At 58.8% G+C, this 25,831-nt stretch overlaps 2 protein-coding genes across 2 annotated transcripts in view; both read left to right on the top strand.

Annotated features, from left to right (window-relative positions):
• Positions 1–19,703: 19,703 nt before the first annotated feature.
• On the top strand, positions 19,704–21,686 carry LOC110569198 (tryptase alpha/beta-1). Its single transcript, XM_064362862.1, has 6 exons — positions 19,704–19,797; positions 20,276–20,336; positions 20,489–20,660; positions 20,765–21,030; positions 21,157–21,320; positions 21,407–21,686. Exons 2-6 carry the CDS (start codon positions 20,276–20,278, stop codon positions 21,569–21,571), a joined length of 828 nt encoding a protein of 275 aa, XP_064218932.1. The 5' UTR covers positions 19,704–19,797; the 3' UTR covers positions 21,572–21,686.
• Positions 21,687–22,697: 1,011 nt separating this feature from the next.
• Positions 22,698–25,831, top strand: part of TPSG1 (tryptase gamma 1) — a 5,267-nt gene continuing 2,133 nt past the window's right edge. The window contains exons 1-5 of the mRNA XM_064362914.1: positions 22,698–22,869; positions 24,182–24,258; positions 24,332–24,388; positions 24,539–24,684; positions 24,948–25,009. Of these exons, the coding sequence (XP_064218984.1) occupies positions 22,698–22,869; positions 24,182–24,258; positions 24,332–24,388; positions 24,539–24,684; positions 24,948–25,009 (514 nt within the window). The remainder of the gene's footprint in view (positions 22,870–24,181; positions 24,259–24,331; positions 24,389–24,538; positions 24,685–24,947; positions 25,010–25,831) is intronic.

The raw sequence follows: 25,831 nt of genomic DNA, 5'->3' as shown, positions 1-25,831 counted from the left end.
GTTTTATTTAATCATTTTTTTCTCCAGTCATCATGTGACATGCGAACTCACCCTGAAGCGGACGCTGGGAGCGTGGCGGCGTCTGCCTCATCTCCGTCTCTGGACGTTCCCTCCCACAAGATGACTCTGGGCTCCTCGTCTCTCCCCCTCTGCTCCAGGCGTTCCTCCAGGAAGTCCAGCTTCCGTCAGTGGCAAACGGCATTTAGAGAACACCATCTAGGTGACGAGGTTGTCCCCTGTTCTTGGGTGTCACTGCTTGCAGCGCTTCTCAGGGGACAGAGCTAGGGAATACATGTATGTGTGCACATGCACACTCACACAAATGCACACACGTGCACACGCAGGCAGGCACCACTTGACCCCCACACACTCACACATGCACTCATGCACATGTGCACACACATGCACTTACACACACACAAATGTTTACATGCACACATGCTCACACATGCACACACATACACACAGGCACACACACACATATGCATACTCATGCTCACATGCACATTCATACACATTCACACATATGCACATACATCTGCACGCACACATGCTCACATGGACACATTCACACGCTCACACATGCACACACAGGCACATTCACACATGCTCACACACGCACACACACATACATACTCATGCTCACATGCACATTCATACACATTCACACACATGCACATACATCTGCACGCACACATGCTCACATGGACACATTCACACGCTCACACATGCACACACAGGCACATTCACACATGCTCACACATGCACACACATATGCATACTCATGCTCACATGCACACATTCACACACATGCACATACATATGCACACACATGCTCACATGGACATTCACACGCTCACACATGCACGCACAGGCACATTCACACATGCTCACACATGCACACACACATATGCATACTCATGCTCACATGCACATTCATACACATTCACACACATGCACATACATATGCACACACATGCTCACATGGACACATTCACACAGGCACGTTCGAATGCTCACACGTTCACATTCACATACATGCACACACAGGCACAAACATGCTCACACAGGCACACATACACATTCACATGCACACTAACTCATGCACACACACATACTGACATGCACATATGAACACAGACGCACACTCACACATGCACACTGACACACACGCTCCCACGTGCACATCGACACAGCCATATCTACAATGAAAACCATGAGCTCCCACAGTGTCCTGACTGTGGTTCCGCTCCCGGGACTTACTCTGCCTTTGCGCTCTCCCATTGCGCTGCCTTCTCCAGCAGTGGGAAGCGGGCTCCACCCCCAATTCATTGATTGATGTCGTCAGTCCCCCGTGTGCACCCCACTCTGGGCCACTGTGGCTGTGGCCCCCAAGGCCCACCCCGGCCCCGCTCCACCCTGGGCTTTAGGAGCAAATCTCTCAGAAGGAAAGGGAAGGGGCAGGGTGGAGATGAGGGCAGAGCTTGACTGTTTAAAAAGCTTCTGGGCCGGGCGCGGTGGCTCAAGCCTGTAATCCCAGCACTTTGGGAGGCCGAGGTGGGTGGATCACGTGGTCAAGAGATCGAGACCATCCTGGTCAACATGGTGAAACCCCGTCTCTACTAATACAAAAAATTAGCTGGGCATGGTGGCGCGTGCCTGTAATCCCAGCTACTCAGGAGGCTGAGGCAGGAGAATTGCCTGAACCCAGGAGGCGGAGGTTGCGGTGAGCCGAGATCGCGCCATTGCACTCCAGCCTGGGTATCAAGAGCGAAACTCCGTCTCAAAAAAAAAAAAAAAAAAAAAAAAAAAAAGCTTCTGGCCAGGCCGGTTGTGGTGGCTCATGCCTGAAATCCCAGCACTTTGGGAGGCCGAGGCGGGCGGATCATGAGGTCAGGTCAGATCAAGACCAGACTGCCCAACGTGGCGAAACCCCGTCTCTACTAAAAAATTAAATAAAAAAAAAATTAGCTGGGCATGGTGGCTTGTGCCTGAAATACCAGCTACTTGGAAGGCTGAGGTAGAATTGCTTGAACCGGGACCAGGGAGGCGGAGGCTGCAGTGAGCGGAGATCTCGCCGTTGCACTCCAGCCTGGGCTACAGAGCGAGACTCCATCTCAAAAAAAAAAAAAAAAAGCTGCCGGCCATTTCAGTGGGCGCTCCCTGCGGTTTCACTCTGCGGTTCCCCAGTGACCAACCTGATGAGCCAGGCTGCGCACGGGGGTGGGGGTGCCGGAGCTCAGGTACTCCCCCGCGCCTTGTCTGCCCTCAGGGTGACTTGGGAGGGCCTCTGGTCTGCCAGGACCGTGCTTCCTGGGGGCAGGCTGGCGTCATGAGCAAGGGCTACAGCTGCCCCGACTGGCCAGGGGTTGCACCCTCCTCTCGGCGTCTGTGGGCCGGCCCCACCGCCGCGTCCCAGCAGCAGGGGTTCAGGGGGTTCACAGTCCAGATGCCCGCGCCTCCCCAGGCCCCCCTCCTGGCGGGCTGCTTCCTCCTCCTCCAACCCGCTTCCTCTTGGCTGTCCTAAGAGGCCTCTGGGGCAGCCTCCGCGGCTCTTCCTCCGCCGACCTCTGACCCTTGACCCCTGACCTGCATGAGCCCCTCCAGCTCCCTCCTCCCAGAAGAATGGAGGGCGATGGCCACAGCCTAGGCCTGGAGGAAGACCCCGTTCCAGGCCTGCACAGCCTTGGCTCGCACCCCAGTGCAGTCTCGGGGCAGTCCTGCCTCTTCTCCCCGTGGGGAAACTGAGGCAGAGAGCACGCAGTTACCTCCTACGGTCACAGGCAGGGCCTATCCCAGCCCAGGAAGTTCCCGGGCTCTGAAACCCGAGCCCGCGGCACGTGGGGAGGGCGGGGCGGCTGGCTCCTCTCCGCCCCTCCCCGCACCTGCCCTGCCCCCTCCGCAAACGCCCCCGCTTCTCCCACGCCGACCCGGCCTCGCCCGGCTCCGCTTTGCACGGTCATGGGCCCCCTCTGGTGGAGGAGCGGGGAAGTGCAGCACTCCGGAGGGAGCGTGGCCTCGCAGGAGAGTCACGTCTGTGATCGCTGCGTGGAAAATCTAGAAGGTTCCGTGCACCCTGGAATAAAGGACTCACCAAGGCTGTGAGATACAAAACCAGCACACAAAAGTATCGTATTTCTAAATGCCAGCCATGCATAATTGGAAAATAAACGTGAACATCAATACCCTTTGCTATAGAATAAAAAATCAAACACTAGGAATACGTTTAATGGAAGGTATGCAAGATGTTTACACCAGAAAGTACAAACATGGGCGGGAGAAAATGCCAAAGCCCCGTGCGAGGGGAGAGACGGGAACACGGACCATTTTCATCACCCTGGGGTGTTTCGGGCCGGGTGCGGTGGCTCATGCCTGTAATCCCAGCACTTCGGGAGGCCAAGGCGGGCAGATCACCTGAGGTCAGGAGTTCGAGACCAGCCTGACCAGCATGGTGAAACCCCGTCTCTATTAAAAAAAAAATAGAAAATTAGCCAGGTGTGGTAGTGCATGCCTGTAATCCCAGCTACTAGGGAGGCTGAGGCAGGAAAATCGCTTGAAATCAGGAGGCAGGGGTTGCGGTGAGCTGAGATTTCACCGCTGCACTCCAGCCTGGGCAACAAGAGTGAAACTCTGTTGTCAAAAATAAAAATAAAAAATTAAAAAATCGAGTGTTTCCTCCCTCTGCTCTCGGTCACCGTGCCTGAAGGGGAGGGGAGAAGGCACCCCAGGGCGATGACCGCATGCTACGTCTTGCTTTGGGCTGTGGTTACACAGGTTTGACAATCGTCACAATTTTTTGAACTGGACATTTGAAGTCTGTGCATTCTGTTCAATTTTCTCTCAATCAAAAAATATATATGTATACATTCAGTTCTGTGGGAAGCAGAAAAGTTCCTCTTCCAAGTTTCCTTTCTTGTTTAAGAAAAATTCATCGGTGTTAGAAATAATCGTTTGTTTTAAACACTTTCTTCAAAAACCTTCTTGCCTTTTTGCTAGAGGCCCTATCCTATGTAGCTGTTAGACACGCCATGCTTACAGGCACGTAGTACATTCTATGTCCTTGTACTTTAACCAGGATGTCTGTGCTGGACGTGCTCACAGGCCTGTCCCAGCTCTCCACTGCTGTTACCTGTTTAGAAAAGTTTTAGGTTGTTAGCCAATCGGGTTTTAGTTTAGATTGTGAGGTCTGGCTCCAGCCAACGGAGATCAGACAACCCCAAATGCGTAAGGGATAAATGTGTGTGTTTTCTTTTGTTCACTGTAATCTCGTGGCAAGATGGCTAGTGAGGGTACCTTTTTCTGCAGGAAGTAACAAGAATTGCTCTGCTGAGAGATCCTCTATCCCAGTAGTAATTTTTCTTTGCGAAACCAAAAAGAAAAAATTTATACATAACAGGTTATCACTGGGACATATAAAGAGATGGGAATTCATCAATCCCATCCTCACAACCACATCAGAAATGCTGAGCAAGCTGAAATGCAGCTGAACAGCCATCAGAGAACGGAGCTCACAGGGAAAACACCGCCCCCAGACGGGACAGACAGGTGGCTACAGAGAATCCCCACTCACGGGGCACCGCCCCCAGACGGGACAGACAGGTGGCTACAGGGAGTCCCCACTCACGGGGCACCTCCCCCAGACGGGACAGACAGGTGGCTACAGGGAGTCCCCACTCACGGGGCACCGCCCCCAGACGGGACAGACAGGTGGCTGCAGAGAGTCCCCACTCACGGGGCACCGTCCCCAGACGGGACAGACAGGTGGCTACAGAGAATCCCCACTCACGGGGCACCGCCCCCAGACGGGACAGACAGGTGGCTGCAGAGAGTCCCCACTCACGGGGAACCAGTCCCAGACGGGACAGACAGGTGGCTACAGAGAGTCCCCACTCACGGGGCACTGCCCCCAGACGGGACAGACAGGTGGCTGCAGAGAGTCCCCACTCACGGGGCACCGCCCCCAGACGGGACAGACAGGTGGCTACAGGGAGTCCCCACTCACGGGGCACCGCCCCCAGACGGGACAGACAGGTGGCTACAGGGAGTCCCCACTCACGGGGCACCGCCCCCAGACGGGACAGACAGGTGGCTGCAGAGAGTCCCCACTCAAGGGGCACCGCCCCTGGCTACAGAGAGTCCCCACTCACGGGGAACCAGTCCCAGACGGGACAGACAGGTGGCTACAGAGAGTCCCCACTCACGGGGCACTGCCCCCAGACGGGACAGACAGGTGGCTACAGGGAGTCCCCACTCACGGGGCACCGCCCCCAGAGGGGACAGACAGGTGGCTGCAGAGAGTCCCCACTCAAGGGGCACCGCCCCTGGCTACAGAGAATCCCCACTCACGGGGCACCGCCCCCAGACGGGACAGACAGGTGGCTACAGAGAATCCCCACTCACGGGGCACCGCCCCCAGACGGGACAGACAGGTGGCTGCAGAGAGTCCCCACTCACGGGGAACCAGTCCCAGACGGGACAGACAGGTGGCTACAGAGAGTCCCCACTCACGGGGAACCAGTCCCAGACGGGACAGACAGGTGGCTACAGAGAGTCCCCACTCACGGGGAACCAGTCCCAGACGGGACAGACAGGTGGCTACAGGGAGTCCCCACTCACGGGGAACCAGTCCCAGACGGGACAGACAGGTGGCTACAGGGAGTCCCCACTCACGGGGCACCGCCCCCAGACGGGACAGACAGGTGGCTACAGGGAGTCCCCACTCACGGGGCACCGCCCCCAGACGGGACAGACAGGTGGCTGCAGAGAGTCCCCACTCAAGGGGCACCGCCCCTGGCTACAGAGAGTCCCCACTCACGGGGAACCAGTCCCAGACGGGACAGACAGGTGGCTACAGAGAGTCCTCACTCACGGGGCACTGCCCCCAGACGGGACAGACAGGTGGCTACAGGGAGTCCCCACTCACGGGGCACCGCCCCCAGAGGGGACAGACAGGTGGCTGCAGAGAGTCCCCACTCAAGGGGCACCGCCCCTGGCTACAGAGAATCCCCACTCACGGGGCACCGCCCCCAGACGGGACAGACAGGTGGCTACAGAGAATCCCCACTCATGGGGCACCGCCCCCAGACGGGACAGACAGGTGGCTGCAGAGAGTCCCCACTCACGGGGAACCAGTCCCAGACGGGACAGACAGGTGGCTACAGAGAGTCCCCACTCACGGGGAACCAGTCCCAGACGGGACAGACAGGTCGCTACAGAGAGTCCCCACTCACGGGGCACTGCCCCCAGACGGGACAGACAGGTGGCTGCAGAGAGTCCCCACTCACGGGGCACCGCCCCCAGACGGGACAGACAGGTGGCTACAGGGAGTCCCCACTCACGGGGCACCGCCCCCAGACGGGACAGACAGGTGGCTACAGAGAGTCCCCACTCACGAGGCACCGACCCCAGACGGGACAGACAGGTGGCTACAGAGAATCCCCACTCACGGGGCACCGAGCCCAGACGGGACAGACAGGTGGCTACAGAGAGTCCCCACTCAAGTGGCACCGCCCCTGGCTACAGAGAATCCCCACTCACGGGGCACCGCCCCCAGACGGGACAGACAGGTGGCTACAGAGAATCCCCACTCATGGGGCACCGCCCCCAGACGGGACAGACAGGTGGCTACAGAGAGTCCCCATTCACGGGGAACCAGTCCCAGACGGGACAGACAGGTGGCTAGAGAGAGACCCCACTCACGGGGCACCGCCCCCAGACGGGACAGACAGGTGGCTACAGAGAGTCCCCACTCACGGGGCACCGCCCCCAGATGGGACAGACAGGTGGCTGCAGAGAGTCCCCATTCACGGGGAACCAGTCCCAGACGGGACAGACAGGTGGCTACAGAGAGACCCCACTCACGGGGCACCGCCCCCAGACGGGACAGACAGGTGGCTACAGAGAGTCCCCACTCACGGGGCACCGCCCCCAGACGGGACAGACAGGTGGCTACAGGGAGTCCCCACTCACGGGGCACCGCCCCCAGAGGGGACAGACAGGTGGCTGCAGAGAGTCCCCACTCAAGGGGCACCGCCCCTGGCTACAGAGAATCCCCACTCACGGGGCACCGCCCCCAGACGGGACAGACAGGTGGCTGCAGAGAGTCCCCACTCACGGGGCACCGCCCCCAGACAGGACAGACAGGTGGCTACAGAGAATCCCCACTCACGGGGCACCGCCCCCAGACGGGACAGACAGGTGGCTACAGAGAGTCCCCACTCACGGGGAACCAGTCCCAGACGGGACAGACAGGTGGCTACAGAGAATCCCCACTCACGGGGCACCGCCCCCAGACGGGACAGACAGGTGGCTGCAGAGAATCCTCACTCACGGAGCACCGCCCCCAGACGGGACAGACAGGTGGCTACAGAGAATCCCCACTCACGGGGAACCAGTCCCAGACGGGACAGACAGGTGGCTACAGAGAGTCCCCACTCACGGGGCACCACCCCCAGACGGGACAGACAGGTGGCTACAGAGAGTCCCCACTCACGGGGCACCGCCCCCAGACAGGACAGACAGGTGGCTACAGAGAATCCCCACTCACGGGGCACCGCCCCCAGACGGGACAGACAGGTGGCTACAGAGAGTTCCCACTCACGGGGAACCAGTCCCAGACGGGACAGACAGGTGGCTACAGAGAATCCCCACTCACGGGGCACCGCCCCTGGCTACAGAGAATCCTCACTCACGGAGCACCGCCCCCAGACGGGACAGACAGGTGGCTACAGAGAATCCCCACTCACGGGGAACCAGTCCCAGACGGGACAGACAGGTGGCTACAGAGAGTCCCCACTCACGGGGCACCGCCCCCAGACGGGACAGACAGGTGGCTACAGAGAGTCCCCACTCACGGGGAACCAGTCCCAGACAGGACAGACAGGTGACTACAGAGAGACCCCACTCACGGGGCACCGCCCCCAGACGGGACAGACAGGTGGCTACAGAGAGTCCCCACTCACGGGGCACTGCCCCCAGACGGGACAGACAGGTGGCTACAGAGAGTCCCCACTCATGGGGCACCGCCCCCAGACGGGACAGACAGGTGGCTGCAGAGAGTCCCCACTCACGGGGCACCTCCCCCAGATGGGACAGACAGGTGGCTGCAGAGAGTCCCCACTCACGGGCCACCGCCCCCAGACGGGACAGCCAGGTGGCTGCAGAGAGTCCCCACTCATGGGGCACTGCCCCCAGACGGGACAGACAGGTGGCTGCAGAGAGTCCCCACTCACGGGGCACTGCCCCCAGATGGGACAGACAGGTGGCTGCAGAGAGTCCCCACTCACGGGGCACCGCCCCCAGACGGGACAGACAGGTGGCTGCAGAGAGTCCCCACTCACGGGCCACCGCCCCCAGACGGGACAGCCAGGTGGCTGCAGAGAGTCCCCACTCATGGGGCACTGCCCCCAGACGGGACAGACAGGTGGCTACAGAGAATCCCCACTCACGGGGCACCGCCCCTGGCTACAGAGAATCCTCACTCACGGAGCACCGCCCCCAGACGGGACAGACAGGTGGCTACAGAGAATCCCCACTCACGGGGAACCAGTCCCAGACGGGACAGACAGGTGGCTACAGAGAGTCCCCACTCACGGGGCACCGCCCCCAGACGGGACAGACAGGTGGCTACAGAGAGTCCCCACTCACGGGGAACCAGTCCCAGACAGGACAGACAGGTGACTACAGAGAGTCCCCACTCACGGGGCACCGCCCCCAGACGGGACAGACAGGTGGCTACAGAGAGTCCCCACTCACGGGGCACTGCCCCCAGACGGGACAGACAGGTGGCTACAGAGAGTCCCCACTCACGGGGCACCGCCCCCAGACGGGACAGACAGGTGGCTGCAGAGAGTCCCCACTCACGGGGCACCTCCCCCGATGGGACAGACAGGTGGCTGCAGAGAGTCCCCACTCACGGGCCACCGCCCCCAGACGGGACAGCCAGGTGGCTGCAGAGAGTCCCCACTCATGGGGCACTGCCCCCAGACGGGACAGACAGGTGGCTGCAGAGAGTCCCCACTCACGGGGCACTGCCCCCAGATGGGACAGACAGGTGGCTGCAGAGAGTCCCCACTCACGGGGCACCGCCCCCAGACGGGACAGACAGGTGGCTGCAGAGAGTCCCCACTCACGGGGCACTGCCCCCAGATGGGACAGACAGGTGGCTGCAGAGAGTCCCCACTCACGGGGCACCGCCCCCAGACGGGACAGACAGGTGGCTACAGAGAGTCCCCACTCACGGGGAACCAGTCCCAGACAGGACAGACAGGTGACTACAGAGAGACCCCACTCACGGGGCACTGCCCCCAGATGGGACAGACAGGTGGCTACAGAGAATCCCCACTCACGGGGCACCGCCCCTAGACGGGACAGACAGGTGGCTCACCGCCCCCAGACGGGACAGACAGGTGGCTACAGAGAATCCCCACTCACGGGGCACCGCGCCCAGACGGGACAGACAGGTGGCTACAGAGAATCCCCACTCACGGGTCACCGCCCCCAGACGGGACAGACAGGTGGCTGCAGAGAATCCCCACTCACGGGGCACCGACCCCAGACGGGACAGACAGGTGGCTACAGAGAATCCCCACTCACGGGGCACCGACCCCAGATGGGACAGACAGGTGGCTACAGAGAATCCTCACTCACGGGGCACCGACCCCAGACGGGACAGACAGGTGGCTACAGAGAATCCCCACTCATGGGGCACCGACCCCAGATGGGACAGACAGGTGGCTACAGAGAATCCTCACTCACGGGGCACCGACCCCAGACGGGACAGACAGGTGGCTACAGAGAATCCCCACTCCAACAGCACTTCGGTATAATTATAGCAGAGGACAACTGAGAGAATCACAGGACACTGATTCTATTTAAGAAGGAGTTTCTAGGGAAACCACAGCAAACAAGCGAAATGCAAACAAGGACACCAGAGGAAATCAAGGCCTCTCGCACTCCCAGCTACAGCAAGCATCCGACACAGCCTGACTCCCAGCCAGAAAACAGAAAACCATGATAAAGCCTGTTCACCTCAGCTCCTACTACTGAAGGCATTATATCCAGTTCTCAACAAAAAGTTACAAGGTGGCCAGGCAAGGTGGCTCATGCCTGTAAACCCAGCACTTTGGGAGGCTGAGGCGGGGGGATCATGAGGTTGAGAGATCAAGACCATCCTGGTCAATATGGTGAAACACAAAAATTAGCCGGGCATGGTGGTGCATGCCTGTAATCTGAGCTACTCGGGAAGCTGAGGCAGAAGAATTGCTTGAACCTGGGAGGCAGAGGTTGCAGTGAGTCAAGATCGCGCCACTGCACTCCAGTCTGGCAACAGAGCGAGACTCTGTCTCAGAAAAAAAAGAAAAAAAGTTACAAGGTGTGCTGAGGCAGAGAAAAACACAGTCTGAGGAGGCAAAACAACGGAACCAGATTCAGACACTGAATAGCCAATTCGATATTGCAGAAAAAGAAGGAAGGACTGAAAGGCAATACAGAAATTTAAAACTTACTATGAAGCCGTACGGTAATACTGGCAAAAGAATAGACAGTTATATCAATGGAATAGCATATGAGAATCTCGAAATGGAGCAGTACAAATATGGTCAACTGATCTTTGACAAACAAACAAAGGAAATTCGATGGAGAAAAGACAGTCTTTTTAATAAATGGTGCTCAACCACTGAACCACACACACACACACACACAGAATCTAGACGCAGACCTCTTATACAAGCTGATTCACAATGGATCATAGACCTAAATAAAAAATGCAAGCCTCTAAAACTCTGGAAGATAACTGGAAGAACATTTAAGATGACCCTGGGTTTTAGCTACAAGGCCGAAAGCATGATGCATGAAAGAAATTGATGTTTAACACCAATAAAATTAAGCCGGGTATGGCGGCTTACACCTGTAATCCCAGCATTTTGAGAGGCTGAAGCAGGAGGACCCACTTGAGCCCAGGAGTTCAAAACCAGCCTGAGCAACATAGTGGGATCTCATCTGCACAAAAGCTCAAAAAATTAGCCAGGCGTGGTGGTGCATGCCTGTGGCCTGAGCTACTCAGGAGCTGAGGTGGGAAGATCGCTTGAGCCTGGGAGGTTGAGGCTTCACTGAGCTGTGATTGTGCCACTGCGTTCCAGCCTGGGCCACCTCTGCTCTGCAAGAGACATTGTGAAGAGAATGAAAAGACAAGCCACAGATTGGGAGGATATCTTTGCAAAACTTGTATCTGATAAAAGATGATTACCCAAAATGTTGGAAACAGATGGTCGGTGCCACAAAGAAAAATCAGCACTGAGACAGAGGGTCTCTCAGCAAGGCAATTTTTACTTCTTGCGGGAAGGGTACCCTCGCTAGCCATCTTGCAACGAGAGTACAATGAACAAGGGAAAGCAGAATATGTATCCCTTATACATTTGGGGTCGTCCTTACTGCCCTGTCTGATCTCCATTGGTTGGAGCCAAACCTCACAATCTAAACTGAAACCTGATTGGCTAATAACTTAAACTTTTCTAAACAGGTAAAAGCGATGGAGAACGAAAGGAAGTCCAAGTGAGGAAGGGACGCAGGCTGCGAACTGGGACCTGCCTGTGAGCACAGCCAGCACAGATATCTCGGTTGAAGTACAAGGACATAGAATGTACTACGTGCCTGTGAGCACATCTAACAGCTACAGAGGAGAGGGCTTAACAGTTATTAGTGAAAAGCACGAAGGCTTTGAAGAGAGTCTTTAAAACAAACTACTATTTCTAACACTTATGAAACTTTGAACTTTCCTACTTCCCACACAAAATATAGCAAGAACTCTTTTTTTTTTTTTTGAGACGGAGTTTTGCTCTTGTTACCCAAGCTGGAGGGCAATGGCACGATCTCAGCTCACCGCAACCTCCACCTCCTGGGTTCAAGCAATTCTCCTGCCTCAGCCTCCTGAGTAGCTGGGATTACAGGCACGTGCCACCATGCCCAGCTAATTTTTTGTATTTTTAGTAGAGATGGGGTTTCACCATGTTGACCAGGATGGTCTCGATCTCTTGACCTCGTGATCCACCTGCCTCGGCCTCCCAAAGTGCTGGGATTACAGGCGTGAGCCACCGCGCCCGGCCAAGAACTCTTAAAGTCAACATGAAATAAAACAAGCAACCCAATTAAAAAGTGGGCACATCAGATAAATCTAGCAAAGAGATTAAAATAAGGAAAAAGAAAAAAAAAGTGGGCAAAAGGTTTGAACAGACACTTCACCAAAGAAGATATTCTAATGTCACATAAGCACATGAAAAGATGCCCCTTGCTGTGTGTTATCAAGGATTGCAAATTAAAATGACAGTGAGATGCCACTGCACACCTCTTAGGATGACTAAAATCCCCAAAGCAGACAATGCCAGGTGCTGGCAAGGAGGTGGAGCGACAGGAACTCTCATTCAGCTGATGAGAATGCAGAACGGCACGGCCACTTGGGAAGACGGTTTGGCAGTTTCTTACAAAGCTCAATGTACTCTTACTACCTGACCTAGCAATTGTGCTCCTAGTACTTATTTACCCAAAGGAGTTGAAAACTTACGCCCACGCAAAAACCTGCGCGTAAATGTTGATAGCATCCTTATGCATAATTGCCAAAAAGTTGAAGGAACCCAAATGTTCTTCAAAAGGTGAGTGGGTGCACCAACTGTGGGACATCCATACAACAGAATATCATTGAGAGATGGAAAGCAATGAGCTATCAAGCCATGTGAAGGCATAGAGGGGCCGGCCGGGCACAGTGGTGGCTCACGCCTGTAATCCCAGCACTTTGTGAGGCCGAGGCGGGTGGATCACGTGGTCAAGAGATCAAGACCATTCTGGCCAACATGATGAAACCCTGTCTCTACCAAAAATACAAAAAATTAGCTGGGCGTGGTGGTGCTCGCCTGTAGTCCCAGCTACTCGAGAGGCTGAGGCAGGAGAACTGCCTGAACCTGGGAGGCGGAGCTTGTAATGAGCCGAGATCGTGCCACTGCACTCCAGTCTGGGTGACAGAGGGAGACTCTGTCTCAAAAAAAGTGAATAAATAAAAGATAAAAAGACATAGAGGGGCCTTAACAGCATACTACTCAGTGAAAGAAGCAGTTGGAAAAAGTTAATAGTATATCATTTATAGTGGATAAGTCAAAACTTCAGAGACCTTGAAAATATCCATGGTTTCCAGGGGTTGGAGAGAGAGTCAGTGGAGCACGGGATTTGAGGGAGGTGGATGTATTCTGCATAATACGGTAATGACGGACACATGACTTGTGCACTGGCCGGGACCCACCGAACGAACAACACAGAGAGTGGACCCTCTGTAAACCACGACTTTCCTTAATAACAATGTGTCAATGTCATTCATCAGTTGTAACAATGCAGAACACGAATGCAAGCCGTTCGTAAAGGGGACTCTGTGTGTGGGGAGGTGGGGGAGGACGTGATCTGTACGTCCGCCCAGTCGCCTGTAAACTTCAAACCCCTCTAAAAAATAAAGTGCATTCATTCGAAGACAAACTACCCCACACACAGTTTCACCTCGCCACCACGTGTTTTCCGTGTCCCCCGGTCCCCTCTGCTACTGTGGCACACGTCACACCCGTTACACTCCACACACCTCACAGTACACTGACTCCCTTTTCCTGTTCTTGCTTCAAACTGCCAATTCTCTTTAAATCTTTTGTGAAACAGGAAACGGTCTGCCACAGCCGCGGCGGCTTCCGTCTCCAGGGCTTGCCTTCCCTTGGAAGACCTCCATCTCCCTTCTCATCTCTTATCATTTTCCTTCTGCCTGCAGAACTTCCCTTCACGTTTCTGGCAGTGCAGATATGCTGGGGATAGATGACCTCCGTGTCTGTTCCGCTGAAAACGTCTTTGCTTGATCTTCGTTTTCGGAAAGGTGTTTTCACGGGGTGGCTCGAGCCTGTAATCCCAGCTCTTGGGAGGCCAAAGCATGAGGATTGCCTGAGTCCAGGAGATTGAGACAAACCTGGACAACATGGTGAGACTCCGTCCATACAAAAAATATAAAAATTAGCCAGGCGTGGTGGCTCCAGAGTGCCACAGCCCGGCGGCTCATACACAGCAGGGATTCCTTCCTGATGCCCCAGAGGATGGAGGTCTGAGGTCAGGGAGCCAGCGTGGCTGGTGGCTGGCAATGACTCAGCTGCCACGGACCCTCCAGCCCAACCAGTGAAAGCCCCGTCCCTGCTTCTCAGACCCCCTGGCTCCAGGCACAGCGGGATCGTCCCCGTTCGTTGATCTGGGTCACAGACGGCACCCACGCGGGGGAGATGGGAAGGGCTCTGCCTGGGGCTAGAGAGGCCCAGGGTGGACTCTGTAAACCCAGGAGGGACGGGGGCACTGGTCTCACGTGAGGACAAGCGTCTGTGCCCCAACTCCACGCCTTTCTCGGCCACCCCGCACCCCGAGACTCTGGCCGAGAGCCTCTGAGGCCGGGACACGACTGTGGATGTCTGTGGGGCGGGCGGGTCGCCGAGGGGCTGTGGTTTCCAGGCTGTGAAAGAATCAGCAGACAACAGTGGAAGTTTCTCTGCGTCTTCCCCTCCCAGCAGCCACTGTGACCCCGGCAGCCCGTGTGGAGCTGCTTGAAGACAGCTTGGGCCCCGCCTCCCGGGAGTCGGAGGGTTTGAGAACGTTCTCCAAGTGCTGGAGGAGGCGGGTGCGTTTGAAGAAGACTCAGCTCGACCCTGGAGGGGAGGGAGCAGGTGTCTCCCAACCCCTTAGGAAGGGGCCCGGCCTGTGGGTTGGTTGAGGAGGAGATCCCTGCTGTGGCCTGGAGTGTGCCCCCCATTCCTCCTTTTTTAATTTTTTTTGAGATGGAGTCTCGCTCTGTCCCCCAGGCTGGAGTCCAGTGGCACAATCTCAGCTCACTGGGTTCAAGCGATTCTCCTGCCTCAGCCTCCCGAGTAGCTGGGATTACAGGCCTGCACCACCACGCCCGGCTCATTTTGTATTTTTAGTATGGAGAAGATTTCTCCATGTCGGTCATGCTGGTCTTGAACTCCCGACCTCAGGTGATCCGCCTGCCTCTGCCTCCCAAAGTGCTGGGATCACAGGCGTGAGCCACGGCGCCCAGCCCTTTTTCTTCACGTTCGTTCTGCTGGGGGCTCGCTGAGACTGTGAACTCTGTCCGTTCACACTTCTGGCCATTGGCTGGTCAAAGAGCGCTGTTTTTACTCCTCCTCTCTTTTCGGGACTCTGGCTGCATCAGAGACTGCGGTGCCTGCTGGTGTCAGCGACGCCGTGGTTCTTTTCTGCATTTCCTCTCTGGGTTTCATTTGAATAGCTCCTGTCACTTCAGTTCCCTGAGTTCTCTGTTCTGCCTCTGCATTCTCTCATCTGTTGATAATTCCATGCAGTTTGCATTTTGTCAGCGTAGGTATCAGTTGTTCATCTCTAGGCGTTCCGCTACTGTTGCCAGCCCTCCCTGTGTCTCCTCTACTTAAAAAAAAAAATTGTTATTATTTTTGAGATGAAGCCTCTCTCTGTCCTCCAGGCTGGAGTGCAGTGGCGCAATCTCAGCTCACTGCAACCTCTGCCTCCTGGATTCAAGCGATTCTCCTGTCTCTCAGCCTCCCGAGTAGCTAGGACTACAGGCACGTGCCACTATGCCCAGCTAATTTTTGTATTTTTAGTAGAGACGGGGGTTTCACCATGTTGGCCAGGCTGGTCTCAAACTCCCAACCTCAGGTGATCCGCCCACCTTGGCTTCCCAAAGTGCTGGGATTACAGGTGTGAGCCACCGCCCGGCCTCCTCTATCTTTTTAAACACACGAAGCACACCTGCGGTAGCTGTTAAGACCCTTGTCTGCGAGTTCCGTCCCTTCCCACATTTCTGGATCTACTTCTAATGACTGATTTTTTTTAAATTGGAGGGTCATCTTTTCCTTTCGTTTCTCGTGCCCGCTGGCTTTTGACTCGCCCCGGGTCTCATGACGATCTCTGGAGTGTTTGTCTTGGGATGTGTTCTCACGGGCGTTGAGTTACTTGCAATCATTTGGACCCACCTGTGGTTTGCTTTCGGCCATGAGCACAGCCAGTTTTCAGCTTTGTGAGGGTGGGTCCAGAGAAGCTGTCGGTTTCGGGTAATTTTACTCAGAAGGTCGATAGCCTTCTGAGGGCCCTCCAGTGCCCGCCTCTGCCAAGGTTTCCACTCGGCTGGCGGGAGCATGCGGTGTCCCACCCCGCGTGCACTCCGGAGTTCTCTGCCCGTCCTACCCGGTGGTTCGTCCTCGTTTCTGACGTGACTCCCACGTCCCTCTCATGCGTCTCCGGCACTCGGCCAAGGACTCCGGGGACCCCCTGCAGACCCCAGAGCACTCTGAGCACTTCTCTCTGCCTCCCGAGTCCTGGCTGCCTGGGCCTCTCCAGATGCCAGCGTCCGTCTCCTCAGCCCAGCAGGCTCCGGGGCTAAGTGTCCCATTGCCGCACTCAGTCCGGACACGGTCACTGTTGTCTTCCGCTGCTTCCCACCCTTCCCCCGGGGACATTGCCCCACGTGGCCTCTCGTCCCTTGTCTGTCAACGGCGACCTCAGCAACTTTACCAGCTGCCTACCTGTCTGTGGTGGGAGGCCACACTGGGGCCCCCTGACTCCGTCTTGGCTGGACGCGGTCGTCCCGGGCGTGCCGCCGTATCCTGCTGCACCGGGCTGAGTTTGGGAAGGTGGCATGGCTGGAGCGGAAGCACACACGAAAACGCACGGAGGTGGAGCTCCTCACCCCACAGAGCAGCTGCGCTCCTCGTCGTCGGAGAGAGCAGAATAGCTGGAGAGACTGAGGGCTCCACCTGCGGCGAGGTCTCTGCTCTTCTGTCCTCACACCGTCAGGAGGAGGCCAGGATTCTGGATAGCTGGCAGCCATGGGCCGCCTTCCAGGTGCCTGGCATTGCTCTCTCTGAGAGATCTCAGCTTGGAGCTGTGTGGCTACGAATGCCCTGGAGGAGAAAGGGGACAGGACAAGGCCAGGGTGATGACCACTCTGCCCTCTGCTCAGCAGTCGCCAGGGCTGCATGGGGCTGTCCGCCACGTGGTGTGTTGGAAACAGATGCTCGGTGCCACAAAGAAAAATCAGCACTGAGACAATGGATCTCTCAGCAAAGCAATTTTTACCTCCTGGACTGCAGGAAGGGGACCCTCGCTAGCCATCGTGCCACGAGAGTATAGTGAACAAAGGAAAACACACACATTCATCCCTCACGCATTTGGGGTCGTCCTTACTGCCGTGTCTGATCTCCGTTAGCTGGAGTCAGACCTCACAATCTAAACTAAAACCTGATTGGCTGATGACTGAAAACTTTTCTAAACAGGTAAGGGGCATGAGCTGCCAGCTGGGACATGCCCGTGAGCACATCCAGCACAGATATCTTGGTTAAAGTACAAGGACGCAGAATGTACTACGTGCCTGTACGTATGGCGCTGGTCCAGCTACGCAGGATGGAGCTTCACAGAGTTATCAGCACACTTAGGATTTATTCTTTAACAAGAAAGGAAACTTACAGAGGAACCCTTACTTCCCACGTTGCGTTAGACAGCAGCTTCTGGGCGGCTGCAAGGATCCTGTCTGTCTGAAGTGTTTATGATGAGCTGGTCCTGTGGGTTTTAGTATTCTTCTTTTTTTCTTTTTTTGAGACAGGGTCTCGCTCTGTCACCCAGGCTGGAGTGCAGTGGCGCAGTCACAGCTCACTGCAACCGCCACCTCCCGGGCTCAAGTGCCCAGCCTCCCGAGTAGCTGGGAGTCAAGGTGCACACCACCACCCCTGGCTAATTTTTCAATTTTGTGTAGAGATGCGATCACCCTATGTTGCCCAGGCTGGTCTCCAACTCTGGTCTCAAGTAACCCTCCTGCCTTGGCCTCCCAAAGTGCTGGGAGGACAGGCGTGAGCCACTGTGACTGACCTTTCTTTTTTTTAAGCAGATTATTGAAGATACAATTTATTCACCCACTCAGCATGCACAGTTCCAGGGGTTTAGTGTTTTCAGACTAGAGCAGCCGTGACCACAGCCAGTTTTAGAGCATTTCTATCACCTCAGAAAGAATCCTTGCCCCCTTAGGCGGAATTGCTGCAAGGTCGAAGGTCACCATCTCAGGGCCCTTGACGGACGCCCTGGCCACAGCTTCCCTTCCCAAGCCCCGGGGACACCACCTCCCCGCGATGCCGGCTACCACTTCGGTCTCAGAAACTTCCATAAACTGGAACCACCAAGTGATTGCTGATTTTATTTTGCATTTTTGTTCTAAACTGGATTGAACCCTTTTGAGCACAAAGCGTCCTTCGTTGTGGTTGTGGTTGTGAGCTTTGTTGTTGCCTTCATTTGTTGCTGGTTGTACGTGACGGGAGTTTAGCTTCTGGCTGCTGGACCGCAGAGGTGGGATGTGGTGCTTCCTGAGAGGCGCCGGGGCAGGGTCCATCCACTGCTCCCATGGGCCCCAGCCCTGCAGCACCCCCGGGTGAGGGGCCGGGATCGGCAGGGTGCCCAGGACTTGCCCTGATTGGCCCAGTGTTAGCCAGTCAAAGCACTCTCATCCCCATGGTGCTGACTGGCCCACCTCCCAGGCCTGACCCAATCGGAGCATTCCTAGGAGGGCCCCTGACTCGGGGGTGCCAGAGCCCTCTGCATGCCCCAGCCCTGGTGTCCCGTATGTCCCTGGATTCTCTCAGACCTGGTGTCCCCCGAGTCTCTTCTTCACCACCAGCCCTGGTGTCTCTTGTGTCCCTGCCCCACCCCCACCCCTGGTGTCACTCATCACCTGAACCCCTCACGTCCTGTGCTCCTGAAGGTCCCATCTTGTGGGCCTCTTTCATGGGACCAGGATGGGGCACAGGGAGACCCCTAGGAAGTTTGTTGAGAGGATGGAGGAGGAGCAGCGTTGTGAGCAGGAGGGGCCTGGGTCACCCCTGCCTGTCCCCTGGGGATGCACCTGGGAGGAGTCCAGGTGGATATGGCCCCAGTGTGCAGAGTCGGCCCCAAACCAGGCTGGTCCCAGGCAGGGTGAGGGAAGGAGGAGCTCTGAGTGGGCCCTGTGTTAAAGGTCAGGGGGCAGGCAGGGGGTCCTGGGGCTCAGAACGGGAGGAAGTGGGCTGGAGGCCTCGGTGACCAGCAGGCCTGGGGGAGTCGGGAGGTGGGGTGGACAGACCTGCAGGGACAGCGTCAGCACTGGATGGGGTGGAGGGCACGGGGCGCGGGCTGGGTCTCCTGGCGGCAGGGACAGCGTCAGCACTGGATGGGGTGGAGGGCTCGGGGCGCGGGCTGGGTCTCCTGGCGGCACACCTGCATTCTTGCCTGCTCCTCCCTTTGCGGATGAAGCTCAGCTCCCAGGATAATGAGGCACCTGCAGACCAGGGGACCTGCACTGACAGCCCCAGAGGTGGACATTGGTGACTCGCAGGAGGACTTGGGTCTCACACGGGAGGTCGGGAGCAGGGCCCCTTCCTGGCCGAAGACACTCGGTGCTGTCCCTCTCAAGGCTGTGTCCTCATCTGACAAGGGGGTATCATGTGAGCCCCCCACCAAGTGAGTGCGGGAGGGCTGGCCCCACCCCCGTGGATTTGGAGTCTGTAGGAGGGGAGACTCCAGTCCTGTCCCCACCCTGTTGGCACCGCCCACCTCTTGGAGGGTGGCCCACGGACATGGGTTCCTCTTCCCGTGTCCCTCTTGGGGAAACAGCTTGTGGGGTGACTGGTCTTGTAGCATGGGGCAGCCAGACCTGGGTGCAGCTGTGCCTGAAGGCCTCCTGGCACCGGGACAGGGGCAGGAGCTGATCCCACCAGCGGGAAGGTGGTGGGTTCCGGCGTGGGATCCACAGCTGACAGGTGGAGCTGCAAGCCTCCAGTGCTCAGCCCTCCGCGGGGCCGGCCTGGCAGCCCCACACACAGCGGGCATCAGGGCGGCGGGGGCGCGTGTCACATGGGGGCCCCGGGTCTGAATCATCCACTTCCTCCGCTGGATGGGAGGGTGCAGCGCCCCTCCTCTGCCCCGTCCTGGTCTGGAGGGATAAATGGGGAGGGGAGAGCCCGCTGGGTAGAAGGAACAGGGAGCCGCCAGGGTAAGTCCCCACTCTCAGAGACCCTGACTTCAGTGTCACCTGGAGCAGAGCGGCCCAGCCTCAGACCCAGAGCGCCGAGACCCAGGCCCGCAGGCCTGGACCCTGTACCCACCCCGGTCCCCCACCCCAGCTCATTCTGCACCCCACACTCTGCAGCCCCCGGCCCTGCCCCGTCCCCTAGCCGGGCTCATGCCGCCCCTTCTTGCTCCTCAGATGCTGAGCCTGCTGCTGCTGGTGCTGCCCGTCCTGGTGAGCCCGGCCCACGCGGCCCCTGGTGAGTCCCAGTCGGGGCCCACCCTGCCCCTCACCACGTCCCAGAGGCCGGGGCCCGGGAGGGTTCTGGGGAGGCCGGGCTGGCCCCCACACAGGGGTGGTCTGATCCAGGCGTGGGGCTGCTTCCTGGTCCTGAACTGGCTCCCGCCCCAGCCCCAGGCCAGGCGCTGCCACGAGCGGGCATCGTCGGGGGGCAGGAGGCCCCCGGGAGCAGGTGGCCCTGGCAGGTGAGCCTGAGATTCCACTTCCGGTTCTGGATGCACTTCTGCGGGGGCTCCCTCATCCACCCGCAGTGGGTGCTGACCGCGGCGCACTGCCTGGGACCGTGAGTATCCCGGAGGCTGGTGGGGGGTGCGAGGGCTGGGTGTGCCCTGGCTCCCGGGTGCTCCTGGGGGCTGCCCAGGGCCTGAGTGGAGCGTCCGCTGCCAGGGACGTCAAGAATCCGGCCGACCTCAGGGTGCAGCTGCGGGAGCAGCACCTCTACTACGAGGACCAGCTGCTGCCGGTCAGCAGGCTCGTCGTGCACCCCCAGTTCTACATCGCGCAGACCGGGGCGGACATCGCCCTGCTGGAGCTGGAGGAACCCGTGAACATCTCCAGACACGTCCGCACGGTCACGCTGCCCCCTGCCTCGGAGACCTTCCCCGCGGGGACGCCGTGCTGGGTCACCGGCTGGGGCGACGTGGACGATAGTGGTGGGTCCAGGACAACGGGAGGCCGGGCCCGGGTCTCAGCCACAGTCAGCTTCTGGGGTCCCGCTGGGATCCGGGTGGGTGCTGCCGGGCTCCCTCCTGAGGCTGCAACCCCCTCCGCACCCGCAGAGCCCCTGCCACCGCCGTTTCCCCTGAAGCAGGTGAAGGTTCCCATTGTGGAGAACCAGGTTTGTGACGTGAAGTACCACGCTGGCCTCTACACGGGAGACGCCGTCCACATTGTGCGTGACGACATGCTGTGTGCCGGGAACAGCCGGAGGGACTCCTGCCAGGTGGGCCCCGAGTGTGCCCCCACCCCTCGCACCACAGCCCCCACTCCTGGGCCTGGCCGGCGAGCGCTGACCCCTGACTTTCCCAGGGCGACTCCGGAGGGCCCCTGGTCTGCAAGGTGAATGGCACCTGGCTGCAGGCGGGCGTGGTCAGCTGGGGCGAGGGCTGTGCCCAGCCCAACCGGCCCGGCATCTACACCCGCGTCACCTACTACTTGGACTGGATCCACCAATATGTCCCCAAGAAGCCCTGAGCCAGGCCTGCAGGAGGTGACCCAGGTCACTGGAGAGCCTTCCCCTCCTGTCCCCAACACCACTGCTTCCTACCCAGGTGGTGGCCACCCCCTGCACCTGCCCCCATCCTGAGCCCCCTCCCCCATCCCCCATCCTGACCCTCCTGAGGGCTGCATCTCATTAAAGTGCATGGAAATCACTGGTGTGGGTGTCGCTGGGGGAGGAGGGCTCCAGGTGTGCTGAGGGAGCTGCGGGGTCCCAGCCCCCAAGGCGCAGCCAGTCACTGTGGGGCACAGCCTCCTGGGCAGCCCTGGTGCCCGGGGCCAGCTTCTCCCCGCACGATGCCTCCAGCATTCGGGTCACACAGAACCACTCGGGCAACTGGAAAGATTGGCAGCCGGGTCCCTACTCCAGGGTCAAGACACAGCACGCTGGCTGGGAGCCCCTCCCCCCGCCCCTCTGTCCAGTGCTTCTGTGTTTGTCTGGAGACAGGGTCTCCCTCTGTCATCCAGGCTGAAGTGGAGTGGAGTGATCGGGGCTCACTGCAGCCTTGAACTCCTGGGCTCAAGAGACCCTCCCATCTTGGCCTCCCGTGTAGCTGGGACCACAGGCATGAACCACCATGCCCAGCTAAATTTTGTATTTTTAGTAGAGATGGGTTTTCACCATGTCGCCAGTCTGGTCTGGAACGCCTGACCTCAAGTGATCCGCCCGCCTTGGCCTCCCAAAGCATTGGGATTACAGGCGTGAGTCGCCGAGCCCGGCCTGAGTTTCAGATTTTTAAAACGTTTCGAGGTCTTTCTCTACATCTGCACGTGGGCCCTTCGTGTCTGGCGAGTGCCGTGTCTTATCCCACTTAGCACGGACAGCGCGGGTGACCCCCAGCTCCTGCTCTCAGCCCTTCTAAGGGCTCTGCTTAGAAGCATATTTCCACAATTCCAGTGGAGGTTTAGTGGGGTGGGAGTTGGAGGGATGAGACCCCGAAGGGAAGCTACGTGGCCCCTCAGGACGGGGCTTGTGGCGTAAGGGAAGGGGGACTCCAGGGGCTGGTCACTTGGTGGGGCACAGGGCAGGCTTCCCGAGTTAGATCTAGGATCCCTGGGAAGCTCAGCGAGGCTTGGCCCAGTGACAGTGGCAGAAGAGAGCATGGGCTTCGGCACAGGAAGGGGCTCTCAGGACGTGGCAGGCAGGCTGCTTGCTGGCCGGGGTTGCAGCCACCTGAGTTTCGCCTGGGACTGCGGAAACTGCTCCAACATCACCCACATGGCTGTTGACAGGAGGCCCTGGTTCCCCATCACAGGGGCTGTAAGGGGGATGGGTGAGTGGGGGGGCAGGGTTCCACCCTCTGTGGCCAGACAGGGTTTCCACCGAGGGGACAGTGCCCAGGTGGCCAAGCCACTGCAGACGGAAGCAACCCCAGGTCTCCCGGTGTCCTAGGCTACGGGAGACCCCACCACTCGAGGGCCATCGCCAGGGCCAGGCCCCCCTCCCTGTTCCTCAGCTGGCTCTCCTGTCAAATGGGGAGGGAATGATGCCATGTCACAGGGTGTGGGTATGCAATCTGGGCGGTGTGGCGTGCTTGGCGTGCTGGGGCACAGGCGGAGAGACGGGGTCCCCAGTGCTGCAGGTGAACCAGGTTGGGACAGGTGAAGGCCCTGAAGTCCCCTCCTGTGGGGACCTGGGTATGGCCCTGGGGCGTCAGGACTGAAGGACCCGGCTCCATAAGACCCTGCCCCTCAGGCTCCCTCTGCACTGGGTGACATTGTCCTGGGTAGGGGCGCCCTGGGCCGGGGACTCGAGGCTCAGTCCCAGTTCTCTCTATGGATGATGCTGTCCTGCTTCTCCCGAGACACCCCCTCCAGGTGTCACTGCTGTGAGGGAGGAGGGGGCCCCGTGGTGGGTGCTCTACCGCCCCGAACTCGGAGAGGGGCTGGTGTCATTCTTGTCACGAGGGCAAACACTGAACCTGCAGCTCTGAGCCGTGGCTGCCCCAGGTGCCGGTGTGCAGGAGGCCAAGTCTGTGCCCGGGAGGCCACGTCCTGGTGGGTGGTCAGGCAACTCCCCCGTGCCTCAGTTTCCCCACATCGAATAGTGGATCCCTGACCTAGAGGGTCTCAACCGGACCCTCCAGCCTGGCCTGTGATTTGGATCTGGTGGGGCGGGGGGCAGGAAAGTCCCGGGCGCTGCCCAGGGCCCCTAATCAGCTGAGTCATCAGGCCAGGGCAGCCAGGACGGTTAGGGAGATGGTGCCTATCTGATCTGTGGCGTGAGCATGGGACCTGCTGATAGATGTGGGGACAGGGACTTCTCGAAGGGTGGGTTGTCACGGTGGCCTGAGCTGTCTCCATGGGGCTGCTGGGCCTTGGGCTGGGACACTTCTGAGGAACCCCAAGGACTGGGCTCCCAGAGGATGAAGCAGAGAGGGAGTCAGGGAGGGCTTCCTGGAGGGGGTGGCACTGATAGGAACACCTACCTCTCCCTCAGCCCTCGCCCTGGAGCACAGCTAGGGTGTGAAGCAGCGCCTGCCTTCTGTCCTTCCCTGCTGTGCCCTGTGAGTCAGGCCAGCCGCTGGGTGCCAGGGCTGTGGCGTCCACACAGGGATAAATGGAGGTGACGACCCTCCTCTGCAGGCGTGCAGAAGGAACAGGTGGGGCCGTCTGCGGCGCTCCGGCCTCCTCCTCCAGCCTCCTGCCCTGCCCAACAGCAGGTGCGTGGCCACCCCTACCCCCCACGCCCAGCAGGTCCAAGGGTCAGGCGGGCCCTCCTGCTTCTCCCTGCAGTGGCAGACACCATGGCCCTCGGGGCCCGTGGCCTTCTGCTGCTCCTGGCGGTGCCCGGTGGGTGACCTGTCCTGGGTGTGGGGATGGGGGGGCATCTGCTTCCTGCCTGGACCCCTGGCAGGGGTGGGGGTGAAGCTGGGGGCTTGCCCGAGAGAGGAAGAAACACGCTGAGCCCCCAGCCTGGGGCGCCCCGTGCCTCCTCGGCAGACACTGCACCCCTGGCTGCAGGTCCGGCCATCAGTGCCTGGGGACAGAGGCAGGAAGAGGTGCGGGTGGGAGCTGAAGGAGCTGGGGGTGCCGGCAGTCCCAGGCCCCGGAGCCCTGCTGACTTCTCCCCGAGCAGGACCTGGAGGGTGGGGAGGAGGCCCACGCCTGAGGCCATGCTCCCGGCCTCCTGCTGCTGTTTATGGCCCTTGGCTGGTCCCACCCACCCCTGGGCCAGTGAGACAGTGGCTGACCAGCCTCACCGGGCCGGGCCTCTCCGCTAAGGAATGGGCCCCATCCCAGTGTCACCCTGAGGCCTGGCGGGTGGGTGCCTTGCAGGGGCCACTGGGGCCTGCACACCCCTCCCCTCGGCAGCCCCCTCCATCCCCGGCCCTCCGTCTCTTTCCCGCAGGTGTGTCCCTCAGGGCTTTGGAGCCAGGTACATCTCCCATAGGGGTGTGGGGGTGGGTGCAGGTGAGGCTGGGCAGGAGAACCTCAAGGTGACCCTGACTTTTCCCAGGGGGTCCCACCGGGGGCCAGGAGGCTACGGCGGTTTCTGCTCACATCTCTCAGTTGAGGGGGGCAGTCTCCCCCACCACTGCAGTTAGCTTGTATCTTGGGAGATGCTCTGAGGCCATGAAGACCAGCCGGCCCTCCTCCAACTTCCTCCCCACAGTGACCTACCAAGGCACAGGTCCCCACTGGGGGCTCTGCTGTGTGGGAGTGCGGTTCCCGCCCCTACCCCACCCCTCTCTCTAAATATCTACGTCTGTCTCTATCCAGCTTCCTGTTCCACTCAGCCGTGTGCCACACTCCATCCTAATTGTCCAGCTCAGGCTGGCCCAGACGTGGCCAGTGACCCTCAAGCTGACTTCCTTTTATTTCTTTTTAATTTACTCAGGTGAAGTTCACAGAAGATAAAATTACATTACCAAGGGTCCAATTCAGAGGCCCTGGGGACCCTGGACAGTGCCGTGTGCCCCCAACTCCATCTAGCTCCAAACATTTCCATCACTCCTGAAGGAGACCCGGGGCCCACTAGGCAGCCGTCCCCAGCATCCTGGGCCTTTCCGGGGGCTCCACCATTCCCTGATCCCCTTTTTAGCCTCCCAGGTGCCCTCGGCAGCCCTGCCACCGTCTCTGAGAGGCCTGGTTAGTTTGTGAGGCGTGGTGCTTAGAAACTGCAGCCTGGGCACTGGGCTCGCTCACTGCTCCGGGGGTGCCATTTCTGCTGCACCCATGATGCTTCTGGGGACAGTTGGGCAGATGGGCACTGAAAAGGGAAGTCCCCAAGAA

The sequence above is a fragment of the Aotus nancymaae genome, unplaced genomic scaffold (genome assembly GCF_030222135.1).
Source record: "Aotus nancymaae isolate 86718 unplaced genomic scaffold, 86718_ANA_hifiasm-v0.15.2.pri h1tg000049l, whole genome shotgun sequence".
In the NCBI taxonomy this organism is placed as follows: domain Eukaryota; kingdom Metazoa; phylum Chordata; class Mammalia; order Primates; family Aotidae; genus Aotus; species Aotus nancymaae.
This window is presented reverse-complemented; position numbering and strand designations above follow the sequence as displayed.